Source organism: Pteropus alecto, unplaced genomic scaffold, assembly GCF_000325575.1.
Source record: "Pteropus alecto unplaced genomic scaffold, ASM32557v1 scaffold106, whole genome shotgun sequence".
NCBI lineage: Eukaryota > Metazoa > Chordata > Mammalia > Chiroptera > Pteropodidae > Pteropus > Pteropus alecto.
Genome location: NW_006442103.1, coordinates 3,330,933 through 3,352,426, shown reverse-complemented (window position 1 = coordinate 3,352,426; position 21,494 = coordinate 3,330,933). Strand labels below are relative to the sequence as shown.

Sequence of the window (21,494 nt, the reverse complement as noted above, 5' to 3'; positions counted from 1 at the left end):
TCTTATTAGCATGGCTTTGTGTGGTAGGTGTCCAGAGGTATGGTCCTGAGAGGGGTTCAGCTGCAGGCCAGGTTTAGCCCTGTTCTGTGCCCCTCCAGGATCACCTGTTAAGATTCAGCAAGCAATCCACAGATGCTGTGCTTACAGTTGCCTCAAGAGGCCATACCAGAAACCATCATTAGCTGTCACCAGTGTGTCTTGGATTTGGCTCAGCAAGGGGCACAAGACTTGTCAAGGACACAACTGGATATGGCTTGGGTGGGGCCACAATTTTGAGGAGGTGAAGTTTCAGGGACTACTCTGTGCTGAGCTATCTGTGTTATCTAGTTTGATGACATCTCAGCTATGGCAGCGCTGAGTCAGTATGCTGGGAGAGGGGAGGACTCAACAGAGGAACAATGGATGCTGCCGGCACTTCTGCCCAGGAGAGGGTGGCCTCCGGCCCTCACTACAACAACTCAGTGTCCCCGTGTAAGTCCCTGGTGCCCCTGGAGCAGCCAACTGAGCTCTGGTGTTCAGAGCAACTGAGTCTGGCACCGAGAAAGTCTGCTCATAGACACGGCCCCTTTAAGAGGAACCTCTGCAGTTACTGCTGCTGCCGCAGCCTTCGTCCCACTGAGCCTCTGGGGACAAGGCAGCCTAGATTAATGATAGTTTTTCTTTCTATACTTTTTGCTTCTTTATTGATCTTTCTTATTCTACTTTTTAACATAGTTTTCCTTAATAAACATTAAAGTCTTAAACTCTTAGAATTAACATTTTAAGAAAATTTTTTCAGAGGAAAAAGCCTAGGAGGATGGTGTGGGGACTTAAATTTATCAAATCTATTCTATGCTACATAATATACTAGGCATCTTATCTGTGTCAAGTTTTTATAAAAAATACTTATGTAAACATGACTAATTAAGAAGGAATTTTCATCTGCATCTCCCAAGTGATGAACTAGAAGCTAAGAGATATTACATATTCTTCCAATCATATGGTATAAGCAGGATTCAAATCCAGGAGTATATGGCCCTGAAGCCCATGAGTGCACAGGTGTGTCCGTGTGTGTTTATGAGTGTGTGTACATGTGTTTTTTTACGTTAGTGTCTCAAGATCACATGGAATTTTATTTTCTACAAGAATGATTGTTTCCTTATACATTAAGTATGAGTAACATTAAAGTAAATTCATAGTTCTAAAAGTCTAATGACATAATTTATCTAAAATTTAGTAAATCTGAAATATGAAGAGAGGATTTTCAGAATAAAACTAGCTACACCTATTCTTCTATCTCCATTTGTCCCTACAAGAATGTGAGTACTATGAGGGCAGGAATTTTTTGTGTTCTATTCATGATTTATCCTCACTTTAATTTTCCAAAAGTATCAAGATTTATAGGCTGTTTATTGAGGGATGGTGACAGTCTGACAGAGTGTTCCTTGTCTATATTTTCTATATGTGTTACTATGGACATTTTCTATTCAATTAATGTACATCAATACACTCATCATTAGAGAGTTCAATCCAGAAGCACAAGTAATGTTAGTTCATCCTTCTCACACATGCAAACTCACTGAAGTTTCGCCCAAGTATTTTTTACATGCAACAGATTGAAGTTTATCTTGGAAGGGTGCTTCCATCTGTGAAAACTGTTATTGGAAGAAGGAAGAACACTTTAAAATAAATCCACCAGCTGTATTGATAATGTTGCAGTGATACGAAGGCCTGAATATGATAGGACTGTTTGTGAAATTAGTTATACCATATGAGAGGTTAGTTAGTTTGTGAGTTTTTCAGGTTTCTTGATAATAACTTTAAAAACCTTTAAATTGTAGAGGAATGATATTAATGTAGTTTCAAGCTATCACTTTAAAATAAAAAGCAAAGAACAAAAGTTAGTTATTTTAAAATTAACTTACATAAATAGCACATGTTGTACCTTAGAACATGTTTTATTAACCCCATTGAGTAACAGAATATTCAATACCTGCAAAATATGGGTAAGTTAATGGATTGGAGAATATTTAATTTCTATTCTTTTGTGTTTATATAAAAACAACAAACATATCAAACATCATTTTTGTCTTTTAGATTTTGTTCAAAGAAGAGGTAAAAGTCCTCATGCTTTATACATAAAATAAATCTATGCACAGAAGATCATATATTTATTTTATCTCTCCTAACATAGCTCTATCTATTTTTCTTCATACAATAGAAGTCTAAATGCTTGTGACTGATTGAATAACATGAAGAAACCATTTGAACTGGTTCTATATTTCCTAGAAGGACTGCTGGGGTGTCTTTAAAGTACCCTTCTAAATTTAAATTTTATAGCCTTGACTTTTAAAAAAGCATAAGAGCTCACAGAATAGGAGTTAAACCTTTTGTTTAGAAGGAGGACTCAAGAAATCTTCCCACTTACTATGAGAGAAAAGATTGATATTGATCTTGATTTTCTCAATGGGAAAACTTGAGAAGGTGTTCCCTTACTGATAGGTTTCTGAATGTGTTTGATTCTGAGTATGCAGATCCCTACTTAGTGGAGTTCTTTACCATTTCTTCAAAGTTATTTGTGAGATGGCTTGCAAATGTGACTTCCGAATCATTGCTTAGACTATTTTTAAAACCATGTTTCTGTATTCTGTGATATATGCCAATTCTTTCCTTTTTTTAGGTATCATCATGCCTCTTCACATTTCCTCTTTCCAGCCCCTTTCTGAGAATCTCCACATTATCCTCCCAGTTAGTCCCTTAATACTGGCACTTTTCTATTAAAAAACATCAGTTAAATACTAAACCCTTAGATCGGTAGCCAAGTTTCCTCATAATTAGTTACAAGCACTTTTTTCAAATATATCCTCTAATCATTATTTCTTAAGTGAATAAATGAACTACTGTAGCAAAATTGCCAAGTCATTACGCCAAGACATCTTCTGAACTTCCTTGAATATTTACTCATGTTAGTCCAGAATGACTCATATGTCATTCTCTCTCATTTTGACTGCCACCCATTTAAAGCTGATTCTAAACCACATCTTGATGTCAGAGAGCGTATATTTGCCCTTTTTATTTTTTTAATTTCTATGGTGGTTTTTATTTATAAACGTTCAGTAATTCTTATTAATTTTAAAAAATTTCATAGCCTCCTCTAATTTTATTTGGGTGTAAAGATAACACTTGGGGTTGTGAGAGTTTTAAAGAATTACTAGACAGTTTTATTGTTAGCGATATGCTATGATAAATCAGGCTGTAGTCATTTAATAGCTATAGCAAGTCATGAGCCATAGTGTAATTTTAAATGTTTTATTTTCTGCACTTTTAAAAAACATGTATCATCATTTAATGTGTAATCTTGAAACTCAATATGGCTTCATAGAACAATCAGTACTCTTGTGGAAAGATCCTTCGGTGTTTAATTAGATTATATTCTTTATGTGTTTCCCCCCACTTAATATCCTTAAAAGTGATCTGCAATTGATATTTTTTTTCCATGATAGTGTTTTTATATTACAAGGACACTTCTCATTTTGCACTGGATTTTCGAGTCAGTGAGTTAGTCAATAAATATTTGTTAATCGATCATGTCAAATGTTCCTGAGATTTCAAATAAGAAGAGGAAAGAATATTCGCAATGAATGTGAGATTTTTTTCCAGCAGTGATTAAACCACTTGGTTGCCATTACTGTGTGGGGAGATCAATGGGCATAAGCACAAACTAAAGATGTTTGCCTAGGAATAGACCAAATAATTTTAAGTTAGTAATTATTTATCATGACTATTATTAGGTAAAATTATCCAAAAACAGAAACTGAGGCCATGGACATAAGTTTGTATCATTTACTGTTATCATACTAAAGCATTTAAAAATAAATATAAGGTGACACTTAAGTATTTAATTTTCTAGGGAAAAGAACCACTGGTTGACTTTGCTATTTAATATAAATTAAAAGTTCAGACTGCAATTTTACACCTTATAAATTCGTATATAGTAGAGATGCAAATTATTTCTGTTTGGCAGAGGCAATAACTCCAAAAGTTATAGATATATTTATGAAGAATTTGTATAAACTGTTATTTAAATATTCTGTAGAATTTACCATTTAAGCCACATCAGCCACAAATGCCCTTTGAGTCAGTTTTACTATATAAATGATTTCTTATTTATTGAGTCAAGTACAATGTTTGACACATTCTCCTTCTGAATGTGTAAGGGAGTCCAATGTTAACTTTTGGAAATTCTATTTTGATAGTTCAGTGTTTTATTTTTGGCCCCTATGTGTGACATTAATGAAGATAGAACAAAGCCACTGGAAATATGACTAAATTTGGGGGAATGAGCAGAACTTAATCTCTTAAATTAAGAGAAAAATACTTTTACATTATAATAACTTTTTGTTGTACTGATGGAAAGATCAAAACTAAAGGAACTCTACAAGCCAAAATCAACTAATGATATATAAAGCATAATTAATCTAATAGACTAGCTACATGCCTTCCTATTTATATTGAAAAGAGCTGTTTGCATGTGTTTTACATCAAGATACATAATGTAGCTGAATAATAATACTGTAACTAAACTGTATAACCTATTAAGTAATGAACAATATGACAGTATTAGTGTAAATCTTGGTTCCTAAGAGGTCAGAAATACGATTTGCTATTCCAGCTCTGCCACTTACCTGCTGTATGATCCTTTGGCAAATTATTTACCCTTTCTAGTTCAGTTATCTTATTTATAAGTTTAACTTCATATTATATTCCTCCGATGTATTGAAGAACCTTTCTTATGTGTTAGACATGCTTATTGGTTGCTAAGGAGAGATGCCAAATTAGACAAATGCAGTTAAACCACCATGAATGCTGTTAAAACCATGCATTAAAATCTATCTTAAAATTTTTATTCAGTTATGGAATGTCAGTTTGTTTTTCTTAAGTAGATTACAGTATTCTGGTTATATTTTTAATTGTTTTATCTATTTTGTTTGCCTTTTCTTTGCCTGAATTTTCATCAAGATTAGTCTTTTTTTCCTAATTTCAGTTTTTGTATCACCTGCTTCATTTATTTTTTTTCTCTGGTTATGAGGCATTTAATTCTGTCTCTTCTTGTGCCTAGAAATTTTTGATTGAGTGTTGAGCATCTTATATAAGTTGATTGGTGATAAAGAATAAATAAAGTCCTGGCAAAGTGCTGGGAATATGCTAAAGAGTCAATAAATAGTAAAAGTTATTGCTGTTGTTTGTCATCATCAGCATTCTGTAGCCTCTAGAATTTATATTTATGATTGAGTTTAGTCATGGAAACAATGTGTGTTTTCAAAGACCTTCAAAAGTATTTTAAACAAAGCTAAAGGGAAAATAGGTGTATTCATTTCATACTGTTAAGTACATTCTACCATTTTTTTAGGAATGCATTTTTAGAGTAGTTTTATATTTACAGAAAAATTGTGAAATAGAATTCCCATATATACCTGAACAGTTTTCCAAATTATTAACATTTGACATTAGTATAGCAGCACATTTGTTACAATTAATGAAAGATTATATATATTTTTATTAACTAATATTATAATTTCTTCAAATTTCTTTAGTTTTTACTTACTTATTTTTTTTTCTGATCCAAGAATCTGTCCAGAATAATAATTACGTTTGGTTGTCATGTCTCCTTAGGGTCCTCTTGACTGTTATAGTTTCTAAAAATTATCCTTATTTTTGATTTACTTGACAGTTTTGAGAAATACTGGTCAGGTCCAATTCTTATTTTTGATTAGAGGAGTAAATGCTCCCCAAACTTTCAACTTATTATTAATTCTTTATTTTGTAAATAATGATATAAATATATAGTTTTGGACAAATTGGATTCCAAAAATTATTGATAAAATGAGTGGGATTCTAAATTAACCTGTAATTGTCAAATATACAGAAGGGAGTTATGAGAGATGAACTTGTCAAGGGCTAGTCCCCCAGAGTGCCTGTAAAATGAGTTTCATTTGCATCTTTAGTTAGTAGGATATTATTGATGGATGCTAACACAGAGTTCATAATAGATAGTATTCCTGGACAAGCCAGATGAAATAAAAGGAAAGAGGGCCTTAGCTGCTTTTAATTTATTTAAATGGAGGATAACCTAAGTATAACTTTTTTTTTTTAAGTTTTAAGTTTGGTTAAGCAATCTACCTAAGTCACCTTTCTTAAAAATGACAGAGGGGAAGGTAGAAAAGGGAAAAGGAGGTCAAATATATGGTGGCAGAAAAAAAAATGACTTTGGATAGTGAACACACAATGTAATATACAAATTATATATTATAGAATTGTTCACCTGAAACCTGTATAATTTTATTAACCAATATCACACCAATAAATTTAATTTAAAAAAAAAGAATCAACAAAAAATGTAAAGAAGACCTCATGGCAAGTTATAGTCTGATGCCTAGTGAACAAAAACTATTTACAGAATCTATTTTTAATTTCGATTTTCTAAAATACTCTAATTATTCATTTATTAATATATCACATATTGAATGTCATATACTGTGCTAGTTATTACCTGATGGTTCTGATGGTAAACAGTATTGTAAGCTCTGCATATTATATATGTCTTGATCTTCAACCCAATTACATAATAGAAAAAAATTAAGTTGTAATTTGAATGTTTAAGGTAGATTGCTACATAATAAATTTTATTTTATTTTTGCAGAACTATTATGGAGCTGCTAAGATGATTTTTTCAGACAACCCACTTGGTTTGAGCTGTGGAATGGTATGTCCAACCTCTGATCTTTGTGTAGGTGGATGCAATTTATATGCCACTGAAGAGGGACCAATTAATATTGGTGGACTGCAACAGTTTGCTGCGGAGGTATGTAGGATGTACACAGTTTTTCCTGTCTTAAAGTATATAAATGTTAAAGTAAATATAATCCTTAGTCCTTTGTTGATATCCAATATTTTTAGTGTGATGCACAGCTGAAGTGTGTTTTGTGCCATAAATGGTATTTTTATTCAACAACTTGGCTACAAATATGAAATCCTGTAAAATCGTATATCGAACTAATTACAATCCCAGAAGGTTATTAAAATACTTTTACTGAAAGTTACATAAATTAAAGGACCTAAAAATATAATTTATTTATTAACTTTACATTGGAGTGTTTCAAGGGGACCCCATTACGAAACGGCTATCTTGCTTAACTGGTTCTTTTCCTTGAAACTCTCTTTAATCTTTATGGCTTAAAATAATACATCAATATTATTTTGTAATATTTTTTGAGTAATAAAGGGTAGAAAACTTTCAGAAACCTGAAACTCAATAATATTCTTTGACATTGGATTTTGTAAACTTTTAGAAGTAGATGTGCTATTTGGATACAAGAATATAATGAAATAAAATGAAAGCGTTTGTTTTCACTATTTAGCTCATAAGTTTGGGTCATGGCTTTCTCTTTTGTGAATCCTTTGTAAATGACTTTGATTCTCTGGCACATCTTATACTCTCTGGGGTCTTCTGTATGGATTCAACTACCAGGTCAAGTCTCATGTACCATTTAAATGGTCAGTTTGTATGGAGGTTACAGTAAGATTTTGTAATCTTTGGGGTCCACTTGGCTAGAAGGCCAAATTAAATGCCAGTTCACACTAGATTTTTAGTTAATGACTTCCCTATCTTGTTTTGTCAACTTAAACACAACATATTCTTTCCTTTTAAGGCCCTTTCCATTATATCCCTCAAGCTTAAGTCTCGCTTTGCTCTTAGTAATAAATCAGGGTTATTCCCTTCCTGCTTACTGACAGGTTAATTCTAAGGAAGGGCTCCTGGGAATGAGAAAATGGAAACAATTTGAGGTTGTGAGTTGTTGCAATAAATTCTTGGATTTAATTTCTTTTCTTACCAAATTCAAAATTGTATTAGGCTTACCTGACCAGTGCAAAGTATAATCTTTACAACCTGAGAAAATCCTTAGTTGATGGAGAAGATTCACTTGAATTCTTCTACATCTTTCTTCAGGGACCCTTTGTCTCTTCATTGACCCAGGGCAAGTTGGCAAGGATGTAGTAAGTGAAAAGTCACATAATATGTATAAGAACTAACACTGCATTTCAAAACAAAATGAATTAATATAATATTGTTAGTTTGTCAGTGACCCAGATGAGAGAAACAGAAAAAGAGAGAGAAATACCATTCCTCTGAGAACTGTCACTTAGTTTTAATGTGGTTCCTACCACCCCTTCTCAAAGCAAAGTCTGTTTGTTTAATATATAGCATAGATTAGGATGGCATTAAATGCATTTTAAATGAGTCATAGAGTTTGTAAAAGGAATGTATTTTTTATTTTATTCCAATTTTATTTGGTATAACTCTGGCTTTAAATGTATCTATCAAATCATAAATAAAAACCTCCCTGTGAAACTATGTAGAAAAGTTTTCCATTCATTTTATTTTAAGTTGGCTTCTTAGGGCAAGTTATTTTAGAAAGTTCTGTATTCTCTAAGTCAAAGGGTGGTTCGCTTAAATTGACCCAGCTGTCAAAGTTGTTGTGAAGATAAACAAAATACAAACAACATGTTAATTTACTGCCAGTGGAAAAAAATATAATGTGCGAAATACTAGCATTCTTTTAAACTATTAACTATTGATATTAGTACATAAGTCAAAGCAGAACCTGATGCAAATAATTTTGTTTTGGTTGTTTGATAAAACAATGACTGATTTTTGACCTTTAAAGAAATACAAATATACTTTTTAACCAAATTAAGTAAAGGTTAGGAGAGCAGACTAAAATAGTATGATATTTTTCAAAGTTGTTTTTCCTATAACTTGTAAGTGATTTTTAAAATATCAACTCTGTAGTCTGCCATTATTGATTAAATCCGTACCTTATATTTTTCCATTTGAACAAGGGTATATGATTTGAATGGACTGTAGTAGGAAGAAAGAAATCACACAAAGAACAGCCTGCTGTAGAATCAGGAGACCAGCTTTTCTTTCTTTTTTTTTGTCCTGTTGTCATTATTATTCAATCTTTGCAATCCCCACATCTGTAGTGATCTTGCTTCAGACATTTTTGTGTGCCTTTGGGACAAACAGGCCACAAGGTGATTCTGACTCTCTCTAGGAGGCAGTTTTTCCTAGTTCGATTAGGTCTAACAGTATCACTTCAATAAGATATTTTGACAATGATATTAATAATAATAATTTGGTTTAGATTTTCTTGTCATTCTTGTAAGAGTTTTAACATTTCTCTGCACAAATGTAACCCTTGAAATTTTTATTTTAAAATGTTTGAGTACTTAATTAAATTTTTAAGAAGTCATATACTTATCACACATAACAGACCAACGAGACTCTCATTGCCTCTCAAATTTAACTAATGAATTGTTGAGAAAGGAAAATGAAATGGAAATAGATCTTTCTACTCATATCTTAAAGTTTGAAAAGTAACTATAAGTAGATAATTAGCTGCATGTCAAATCAGTTCTCTTCTACTGATTTTAGAGTTACGGAGGCAACACAGAAAAATTAAAATTAAAATTCCAGGGCTCTAAAGTTTGACTTTAAATGTTAATGAGGGGCATAGAATTGGTATTTAAAAATTGCTGCCTCAATTATGAATTTTTAAGAATACATTATATTATATAACTGGTATCTAAACACAGTATTTGTTTTTTTGCAATAAACACTATGAAATTATTTCTTTTCATGCCTGTTAAATGTACTATTTGTGTGGCATATACTTCTTGACACTGCACTTTTAGTTTAGTTTTTATACTTTTAGTTAAGAATGGAACTGACATGAAATTCCAGACTAAATCACGTGACTCATTGAGAAGAAAATCACTCTTTATATTTTTCTTTAATCGTGTCTCTCAGTAGGTTTGTTTTTTATGTCAACTCTCATTGAACATTACTCAGTTCTGTCCCACCATTGGATACTATTTATATACCATCATATACTATTTTCATTTATTTCTATATTTTATTGAGTAAATACAATTCGAATCAATTTGATCAGTACTTATAATACAATAACAAATACACTATTACAACTTAAACAGTTAGGTGTTATGAGACTACATTAAGGAACATTTTACAATTACTTAAATTACATCGACATTTATATTTTGCTTAAATGCTACAATGATTAGCTCAAAGAATTGTGAATGAAGAAGGAACATGCTTACTCAAGTTAGTTTGTGATTATTTTAATAGGTCAAATATTATTTCTAACATCTTTTTTGAACAGAGAGATCACTAAAAACCTTCAGCTTTTGCCTTGTACAAGTGTATTTGAGGAGAATATAGAAATATGTATGCTAATAATAGTAGAGTATTGGACGTCCTCTTTCAAATAATATATTTTTGTAATACACCCCATCTACTAAATGGAGAAGTAGAGATAAAGAAAAAAATTACTGCAGTCCTCATATTTAAACCAATTATCAAAATAAGTACATAAACTGAAAAGAATGTGAGACTGAATATATGCTGTGTGTTATATTGATTGCTTTATAAGTAAAATAATCTAATGACTGAGATACTTCGGGGAGTGAATGAGGACATTATTAATAATTAATCCAGTGCAGCAGTCACAAACCAGACTATCCCAGGCAAATTGGCTGGTATGAATACCCAGTGTAATAAACTCCCACTAGGTAAGGATTCAATTAATCAAACGAACATTGATTGAGCATCGATCAGAACTAAGTGTTGTTGTAGGCTGCTTCTAAACTACAGGTCCTGAGAAACACTGTAGTTTCTCAGGAAAAAAAATAAAAGACAACAACTGGAATTTCGTAGCAAACTTAATACGACATGTACATTTAAATCAGCCTCCTTGGACTGATAATCCAGTCTTCATTAATTTTTGTCACTTGGTTTTGGAGGTGATTAGACCTTAGTACAAAGGAAAAGAACAGGCAGGGAGAAAATGTGGAGTTACAGTACACCATACTTGCATAGCACTTCAATGCATTTTTGTGATATACCACTTCAAAATGTGGCTAAACAACCCTCGAGACACGTAAACTAGATAACAGTTTACCCATTTTAGAAATGAAGAAACAAAAGATCAAAGTGACTAAAAAAATCGTAGTTAACATTACACAAACTCCTGCTGCTCTGGAGAATGTTAGATACTTTACTTAGAACATGACTAATCCTCGAAATAGCCTTCTAGGTAAATGGTACCATCTCATTTTTTATATGAGTAACAAGAGGTTCCATGAACTTCATTAACTTCCACAAGTTCACATCTAGTAAGGGCAGATTTAGAATACAAAGCTAGTGTTCTGATTTTCATTATTTCACAAACTCTCACTTGGCCCAGATAATGTTACAAGTCATTGATACAAACTCAGTGTAAACCCAGGTTTTCTGGCTGCAAATTCACAATATTGCACATTGTTGGCTCAGCTACAGATAACTCAGTCACTGTACCTCACAACTCACAAAACGAGGTCACTGTGCCTTATTTTCTGTGAAATATGAAGCAACTATATTAAAGTAGGTTGTGTAAGATGAACACATGTGGCTTATTTTCTTTGTTATACATGTTACTAGAAAGCTTTTTCTTCCCCCTTTTTTCTTGCATTTGAAGATTATTGTATAGCCAGGATCCAGGTTGTGTGAGGCCCAAGATGATAAACTGGGAGTTCTATGAAAAATTACACATAAACACCTCTGCAAAATTTAAATACAGAGCTTTGGAAGGGGCCCATGCAGTGAGAGACTCTGAAGCTTAAGCTTATATTTAAAGTTTTATTTTAATTTGGAAAGCCTAAGCCTGATTTTGTGATGGCTGGTCTATAAGCAAATTTAAGAATGAGCCTAGCACATTTTTAATACAATTTGGCAAACTAATCAGTAAGATCTATCAGTTCATGTAGCTAATATAAAATTAAGATAAATTACCATGAAAATGAATAATAACCAATATTTATCACCAATACCTTTTGCAAGTCTTTTATAAATAGAATATGGATTAGAGAATACTTAGTAGATTAATGATATCTCACACTTGCCTTATTGTCCCAAACTTGTGTCATCTTTGAATAAAATTTCTCTGTATTAATACTTAAAACAGTATTGTCTGTAACCTGTGAATACTATTCATGCAAAAAAAAAAAAAAGAGTATTTCTGGGAGAAAGCAGCCGCACATGTAAGCTGTACATTAAACAGTAATAAAAACTAATAAAATGCTGCTCTCAGGGATACAAGTGCTACTAATATCTGTTAAGGATTGATTTGTGTCTCTTCGTTTGGTTTTAATGCAATGATTAATAAAAAGAAATACTGCCTTGATAGATTTCACAAAATATCTGACATTTTTCTCCCCAAATCTTTAGGAATCTATTAAAAATTAGTGCTGGCACAATGATTGATAATAAAACTACAGGACTGAATGAATTGCTAGATGATTTTCATCACAATATTTTAATTTGTTTTAAAACTATATATTTATGTCTAGAGCTTTAAAATGTAAAAATAAATTCCAGAGATTTGGGACAATAACTTTGAAATTTGCCCAAATTGCATGGTGGTTAAGATTATTTGCTATTATTTTTTTTTTCTTCTGAATTTGTTTTTGTAAGTCCAAATATATATATTCTTATGGGCACCTTACAATTTAGAATAATGGAATTTCATTGGTTTGAGTCTTAACAACTTAAAAATATGTACATTTTTATAAATATATTTTACGAATAATAGTAAAAGTATAATGCAATGATATTGTCTCAGTATGAATCACTCGTAAGAGGCATGATGCTGTAAGTTAAGATTTAAACCACCCATTTTGCTCCAGAGTATAATGATAAAAGAAATATAATAAGCACACCATAAAAATTAATAGCTGAGATTAAAAGGAAAATAGATAACTTTTAGGGCCAGAAATGGTATAGAAATATTTAACAATGAACAGAAGACTTGTGTCTCTCTCTGTAGGCTCTGCATAAACAATCGGGGATGATTGGGGTCTGACTGGTGTAGAGTAGTAAATACCAAAAACATTATATATGGTAGACAAATAGACTCTTCTACCACTGGTAGAAAGTTTGTTGTTGTTTTTTTTTAAAAAGGTAGTACTACGGTGTAGTGCTGGAGTTTATGTGAAGCTGCAGAGGGAAGCAAAGAGCTGTGCCCCAGTCCTTCGGGCATGTGCCTAGTGGCACAGTTCCTCGATTCTCTGGTACCTGAGGACTGGAGCTCTGGGCTACCAATAACAAACCTGGTTCTTCAGTTGGGGAGTTGAGTGATGCTGGGTAGTAGCCAAACATATTTGATATAGGAAGCAAGATGATAAAAATAACTTTACTCAGAAAAAGTGTGAAACAAAAAATTCAAAACTAGAAAAGCTAATGCTACCCATAATGATCAAAAGACTCAACCCATAGATGGCTTTATCCTAACAAATCACAAATCGTACCATAATTAGGCCTTTAAAATAAATAGGCATAAAATAATAGCCATAAAATAAGATTAAATTATGAAATAAAAATGAGTTTGGTGCGAAAAATAGTTAAGGGAAAACATTCACTGAAATGAAGATACCAATAAAAGTTAAATTTTGAACTGGATACAGACATAGATATAATTTGTTAATTAAAAAACAATAGATCTGAGAAATTCCACCAGAGTACAGTAAAGAGATATAAATTTAAGAAGCTTAGAAGACTCCAATAGACATGTAAAAAGAGTTCTTGAAGTAGAGAGATTGGCAAGAGAAGCCTCAAAGCAGTTATGGTGGAGAATTTTCCCCAATAAAGGAAAGATGTAGATCCCTCACCTAAACTCATGGTTGGAATATTGTGAAATACTAAAGATCAGGAAAGAATTTGAGCTTCCAGAAAAGGTTAAAAGAGATTACTTTAAAATCAAGTGACAATTAGACTGACCTCAGACTTCTTATCAACATCAATAGATGTCAGAAGCCAAGACCACACTATTTTTAAAGGACTGAGATAAAGAACTTTATTTCTCCTTTCACAGTTAGGACATTAAGAAAGATAGTTTTATGCATTTTTAATCTAAGGTGGTTTATCACTCACCTTGTTATAAGAACTACCAAAATTTAGTTGTTTTTTAATATGAATGAAATGAATCTGGAATGAGAGATGAAGGAAACGTTGAAGAAACCAGCAAAATATGGTGGTAATATAATTAAATACTGACTATAAAGTAATAATAACAACTCACTTTGAGGTGTTAAAAATAAAAATAGAAATAAAACTTTTCGTAATATTGATGAGGAAGGTGTTCGAGGTGAAGGTAAGGGAGTACAGTGGGTAGTTAAGTGTGCTGAGGGCCTTTCATATTGGAAGGAGAAGATTGATGCTCAATAACTTGAAAATATGTTTGTAAAAACATTGAAATATCTATGTTAAAAATTAAAATTTAATCAATCACAATAATTTACATTTATTAAATTTCCCTATTAAAACATAAGTGACTCTAGTATGGATTAAAAATTAATACAATAAATAGCTACATAATGCCTACAAGAGAAATACCTTAGCACAACACTTGAAAAAAGTGTTGGCTGAAAAAAAGATATCCTCTGCAAATACTAACCATAAGGAACTTAGTGTAGTGATATGAATATGTAACAGAAGTGAAATTTTAGGGAAAATAAGAAAAATAAAAACTAAGTAACGAAGAAAAATAAATGTCTTAAAAGATGTAACATTTATAAACTTGCATGTACATTACAACATAGAATTACTCAGAATGAATAAAATATTGAATAAGATTTATGAGATTGATTTAATAAATCTATAAAGGTTTCTGTGCCCAGCTACTCCAGAGTGAATGGAGCCCTTTCATGCACTTGTGTAACATTTATCAAAACTGACCATGTATTGGATCAGAAACAGTTACAGATAGAGTTTTCTAAACAAGTATATACAGACTGTATTTTTCCTATAACAATTAAATTAGAAATAAAATTTAAAATATGAAAAATGAAAATTATCAACAACAAATTTATGTTTGGAAATTTAAAAAGCACCTTTGTAAATAACTCATGGGTTAAAGAGATCATCATAATAGAAATTACAAACTTTTTAGACCTGAATGGCATCTTCCATTGATAACCTGTGAAATGCAGCCAAAGTCATTTTTTACATGAAAATTTATTATGTTAAGTGTGTATAGCAGAAAAGATAACATTATGTATAAATTAGCAGTGTTTATCTCAAGGAACTAGAAAGAGAGCAAAGAAAGGGAGAGGAGTATGGTGGTGGTGGTAGTAAATTCTAGAAAAGCAGAAGAAAGGAAATTAATATGATAGACGATAATAAAATAGAGCATAAAAGCAAAAATAATAGTGACCTATAAAACAAATAGCTGACACTGGAAATAGTTTAGTAAATTATTTTTTGACATATTACATAATGACCAGTACATTTAAATTTTGACTGCTTTCTAATTACTGTTCTTTTACCATTTTATTAATCTGCTTATAAGTAACATTGGCTCCATAGTTAATCATTACTGCTATTTCTAGAAAACATTTTATAAATACAGAACTATCAGCTGAAGCTGATAGGATAGGGGAGGATCTCTTCCGTTCACCAGGTCTCCACCATTCTCTCTTGTCTCCCTGCCATTCTTTTGTCCCCAGCAAGCTGTACCATGGATTGGCTGGCCCCTAGCAGCTTTATTTTCCATTGAACGCATATCTGAGTGACTAACTGGATATGTAGCAGTGTCTGAGTACAAAGATGGACAAGGTAGAAATGATGCTAGCCCCAGGGAGCTTATTGCCTATTGATAAAGAAAATTAAACAAGCAAATTACAAAGAAGTTCTAAGAGGGGGCAGTGAGACAGTATTACCAGAGCCAGTAGCTCAGAAACCTTATAGATAGCCTAGCAGGGAGAGGAAATTGAGTTGAGAAAGTGAAATTTGAACTGGATCCTGAAAAGTGTTCAAGAAGGGCAGCAAAGTCAGGAATGGGTGAATAGGCACAGAGCATAGCATGATTAAATCCTGAAGGCAAAAATGTGCTTATACTTAGTTTGAACCTGCCTATGAATATGGATCAGTAAAGTCATTTATAACCAAACTCTACATACCTATGTTTTCAAATTGTATTTGGTCCACTTCAACCAATTTAATTCAATTGCAGGCTCAAATCTCAAACATAGCATGTAGTTTATTCATAGTAAAATATGAACTATAATGTAAAAATAACAACTTAGGAATCACTTCTTTTGTCCATAAAATGAGCTGTCATACATACCTTTGAAGATTGTTAGGACTGACAGATCTAAACACCTCGGAGAGTACCCTATAAAGAAAAGGTGCTATCCTGGGAAGTTACCCACTTATTCATTCAGTCTTCACAGTAAATTGCAGAAGTAATTATTACTCTCTTAATTTTAGAGATGATATTTAGAGAGGTGTAGTCTTCTCCAAGGTAACGCATGTCATTTTAAAAAATATTTCACTCAGGTGTTATCTTTCCTCTTTTTTTAAATTTTTTTCCCCTCGTGGGATCCAAGAGAACCATATGTAAAAATGAACCCTGCACATGACAGATTGACGGTAGTAATTTTTCTATATTTAAAACATATGAGTACTCTTTTATCCAGGGAGCTAATTACTGAAGGGTCTTTGTCTTACTCATACTGTTGTCTGCTGTATAGAGGGTGCATAAAGATATTTACCAAACTAAAGTAAAAATGGAATAGATCAGAATATACTGTTCTTAAAATTACGCAGCATTTTTACCATGCCAGAGATGTCTCACAATATTGTCTATTTTAATAATAAGAAAATCGTAAAACAACATCTTTAAGAATTACTAATACATGAATAATTTCGATAACTGAAAATTTGCCATAGCATGAAGTGTTCCTTATTTCTGATACATTTGAAACAAAGTTCCTAATTTGGTGCCCCTTCTGTGGCACCAAATTGTGAAGAAAACTTCCAGGTAGCCCAATAAAATTTCTTCTCAAAGGATGAGAACAATGAATAGTATGTACTCAGTATTTCCTTCGACTTATTTTACAAAAGGAAGCAAGTTTCAAAGAAAATTACATAGAAGCATCTCCTAGGAGGCATGTCGTTTGAGGTAACTTACTTTTGGATGCACAAATAGCAATTTGTCTCCATTCATGCATTCAAATAGGAACCAGACTGTCGTATTGCTAATTAGATAACTCAAAGAAACTGAAACCAGCACAATGAAAATCAATGTATTATTTTTGTTAATATTTCTCTTAGACTGGCACTGATGAAATATCTATTTAGAAATGATCAGAAATTAACTTTCATTTTATAATGAAATCAAGTTAAATATTGCACAAATGTAAATCTCTTCAGAGTTATGTAGAATACAACCATCCTTTTGCAATTCATCCTTCAACTAGAGTAGATATTCCAAAATTTATAGGAATATTTTATTTGTCATGATTTTTCCAAGTTTATTTTTGCTATTACTTGGTTAAGAAGAACAGAGTGATTGAGGAAGAATTATAGCTACCAAACATTTGTGTTTGTTTTCATTATGTACCATTTTAGAAAGAAAGAAAGATTAAAATGAGAGATACCCTCAAATTAGAACTGGTAAATATCCTTGCATTTGCCATGTTATGTCCTTTTTTTTCTTTTAGAGAGCACTATATAATGATTAGAAAACTATACTGTTTCTGTCTCCAGAATGTGAGGAGACTTGAGGGGAAATCCCATGACCCCTCTCTGTGCCTCCATCTTTTCATTTTTAAAATCAGGATAATCTCTCCCTCGCCTCAAAATAATGTGAAAATTATGTAAAAAATGCTAGTAGAGTCAATTTGAAGTGATGAAAGACATGCACTTTCCAGATGAGTGAAAGGTCAGAAAGCACAGGGTGATTATGCAAAGAAATGTATTTTAAAATGCTCCCCAAGAAGAATATTGACCTATAAATAACTGTTCTATATCATGGAAGAACAACAGTCTTTCCTTGGTAACTGCTACTCATTTGTGGATCCTATCACTAGAGTTCAAGAATTTTGAAATTCATCAAAATCTTGTTGGATGCCTACTATGCAATAGAATTCTAGTAGACCCTGGGGTTACAGATATGCATCACTATTTTCTTAGTTCTTGGGAGTTTTTAGTTATTGGCAAGCCTGGGCTTTTGATTAAAAATCAGGCATTGTGTATGAAAATTGTAGATGCTGTGGTTGACTTACTATGCTGCACAGAAGGTTCACTCTGTGAGAACTAATGATCTGCATTCAAAACGGGCTGAGCTGATTCAGTCTGGGTTGCTTATCTGACTCTGCTTTTCCCCACTTGTAGCGTGTAGCCCTCTACAAGTTTCAGCTATGTGCTGGGTTCTTTATTATGGCTCTTCCTATTTTAGCTACTCCTACACTCCATTTTTGTTTCCTCTGGACCATTGGAGTACAGAAAGCTTCCTTCTGCCTTACAGAAATTTTATTTAAATGCTTAGCCTTTTATCCTATGCATTTTAAGAATTAAGCTCACTTTTCTGCACTTTCTTCTGCTTCCGAATTCTGGCCTCCTACATTCCCAAAATTGCTGTGCATCTCTATTCCTAGAAGATTGCCCAAATCTCTCTTGCAGTCTCCTCTAAGCTGTGGTCCTTTACAAGATTCTTAGCTTTCCTCCTTTTGCTAATAAATAGCCAATTCCCTCAAGATGAACTGTCATCCCACTTCTCTGCTGTTCCTTTGTGTCTGAGATCTTGGCCCCTCTTACTTCAGTAGCTCTCCAATGCTTCCATCTGATTTTTGAAATGTTATCCTTCAAAAGCTAATCTATCATAACCAGAAGCAAATGTCAACAAATTATTTATTGAATGTGTCCTGTGTGCCACATTAGTGCTAACTGCTGGCAGTACAATAATAACATGTTTTGTTTTTTTTTGAATACCTAAAACATGCAGTTATTAAGTGATATGTGCAAGTGTTTTTATATATGATATACTCTGTGACCCAGGAACTAACGTCCTACTGACTAACATGGACATGTGAAACACGGATATGTTGCTAAGTGGTTCTGTTAGAAGCATACAAAGTATGTTCTTAGGAACTCAAAGAAGCATTTAACACTTAGCTAGAGGTGGGAGTAAGGAAAGTGAGCAAGGATGCTTCCTGTAGGAGATGTGACCCTAGAAAGGAATTTCAAAGACTGAGAAAAAGTTAGTCATCATAACTTTTCATTTAGTTGACCCAGTACAACTTGTAAGTATGCCATATTACTACTGAAAATGTACTGCTTATTTCTATTATAAATGCCAATGCATTTGAAACATTAAAAATGTTCGAGGATATAAAAATTAGTTTAAAATTTTTAACCATGGCAATTGATTTCTCCACAGGTGTTCAAAGCGATGAATATACCACAAATCAAAAATCCTTCTTTGCCTCCCCCAGAAAAAATGCCTGAAGCCTATTCTGCAAAGATTGCTCTTTTTGGTGCTGGGCCTGCAAGTATAAGTTGTGCTTCCTTTTTGGCTCGATTAGGCTACTCTGACATCACTATATTTGAAAAACAAGAATACGTTGGTGGTTTAAGGTAATGCCTACATTTATTTCATGTTTATAGTATCAAAAATGATGGGGTAAAACAATTATGAATATTGTTGGTTCATAATTATATGGGAACTTCAGGCTCACAGATGGTATTTTAAATGTTCTTTTTCCAAATGTTCAAATTTTGATTTTATTATTCACTTTGAATTTGAAGTTGGCTTTAAGCAATATTTATTTTAAATTTCTGTCTAGTTTTATGAATTTAAGAGAAATCTCAGAAAAACATTTTATAGATAGAGGAACAGATCCTATGAAAACTTGTTTCATCCCTGTGAATCTTTCCTTTAATGGAAATCTATCCAAAATTATGAAAATTAGAGATGGGGAAAACCTAGCTTCACAGAATCTTGGACAGTTCATTTTGTTGTGTAACAGATATGTCGTTCTGCACACATTTTCAGTTTTCAGTCTCTTAAGTTTAGCACTTGATTATCTCAGAGTCTACTAAAAATGTTTTGATGTACATTTATTCAGTTTATCTCATAAATACCATAAATATCAAAAATAATAGTTGATATTAACCAGTATAATTTATGTAAACCAAGATTCAGTCACATGGTTTTTTATTTCCATAAAGAGTAATGCATCTAAATGGAAAATATTCATTTTGTATCGGCAACTTTCAGATATTAAAACCAAGCTTAGAAATTGGATGGAGCTTATTTAAAAATGGAACTCTATAGTGTACATATATTACTTACGATCATAAAGAAATAAAGTTTATTATAATCTGGGAGTGGATATCGCTTAAAACATTTGATGTAAAAATGACAAAGTATTTGGGTGGTAAGTTAATAATATTATTCAATTTATTGTTGATTTCCCTAAATGTGTCATTGTTCATCAGAAAATCATGGATTATAAAATACAACAATTTTGCATGTCTGTTTCTGTACTTAGCATTTAAATTTTGATGGCTACTGAACTATTATTGAAGCAGCACATTTTTCATATTTAATCACAGAGAATAAATTTAGTCAAGTTATGGCTAAAATTTGTGTTTATGTTTTCGATGTGTTATGACACCTATAAATATGTGTCAGTAAATGTATAAATTTCATTATTGGTCAAGTAACGATATGCTAAACCCAAGATTAGCTTTCATGAATATTAAACTATTTGAATCATCAAACAAAAATATCCCATAATATGAAGACCCATAAAAGAGAATATAAAGCATAAACTGAAGAAAAAGTAACCGGATTGGCACAAAATAATTATTTTTCTGTATTGATGTTTCACCACTATGAGTTTTAAGGTATTACACATATTTTGTAATTTTTTTCCCCTGGAAATAAAGTACCTAATATATTATTTCACCAGAATAATTTAGACTATCTTTTTAAATGACATTTTACTATAGCTTTATTAATTAGAAAACATAATCTGTCAGCAACATATGTATAAGCATTATACATTTTTTTCAATTATACACAGCAACAAATATGTGAGCTAATTTAAAAAAATATGAACTTAATTGTTGTATACCCTAGTAGACTAGGAAAAATCTTTTTGCCCTGTAATTGCATTTCTACAAGAAGCTAAAATGGAACAAGCCTGTTTGGGAATTGTTCTACTGACAGTTTTGGTGGAAGACTTTATGGTTGTTAGCATCTTTCTCTCTCTCTAACTCAGATTCAGGGTAGACATTTCTAAACCATATAAACTGGCCCTAAACTTGTCCTTTTATATATTTGCTGGACATTTTCTAGTGGGACAGTGGGACACATTTTTCTGGCTTAATGACCAGACATGTTATTTTTAAATTTTTTTTGTTTATTTTCTTTCCTTTGCTTTTCAATCTTCCCAGTACCTAGGGACAATACAAAGTGTGACAGCGTTATAGAAACCAACACTGGAATTTAGCCAGAATTACAACCACAACACTTTTCTGTTAATTTATTTTCTCACTTAAGATGTCTCTCATTTTCTTGTACCTTCAAAGTGGCTAAAAAAGATTAAAT

General features: G+C 32.2%; 1 protein-coding gene across 3 annotated transcripts in view; it reads left to right on the top strand.

Moving 5' to 3' along the window:
- Positions 1-21,494, top strand: part of DPYD (dihydropyrimidine dehydrogenase) — a 707,946-nt gene that overhangs the window by 170,329 nt on the left and 516,123 nt on the right. For 2 of the 3 annotated variants that reach the window (XM_006919549.3, XM_025038477.1), the window contains 2 exons: positions 6,680-6,841; positions 19,317-19,513. In XM_006919549.3, the coding sequence (XP_006919611.2) occupies positions 6,680-6,841; positions 19,317-19,513 (359 nt within the window). Of the gene's footprint in view, positions 1-6,679; positions 6,842-7,405; positions 7,859-19,316; positions 19,514-21,494 lie in introns of those variants that run through there. The other variant, XM_006919548.3, reaches the window with a different exon arrangement.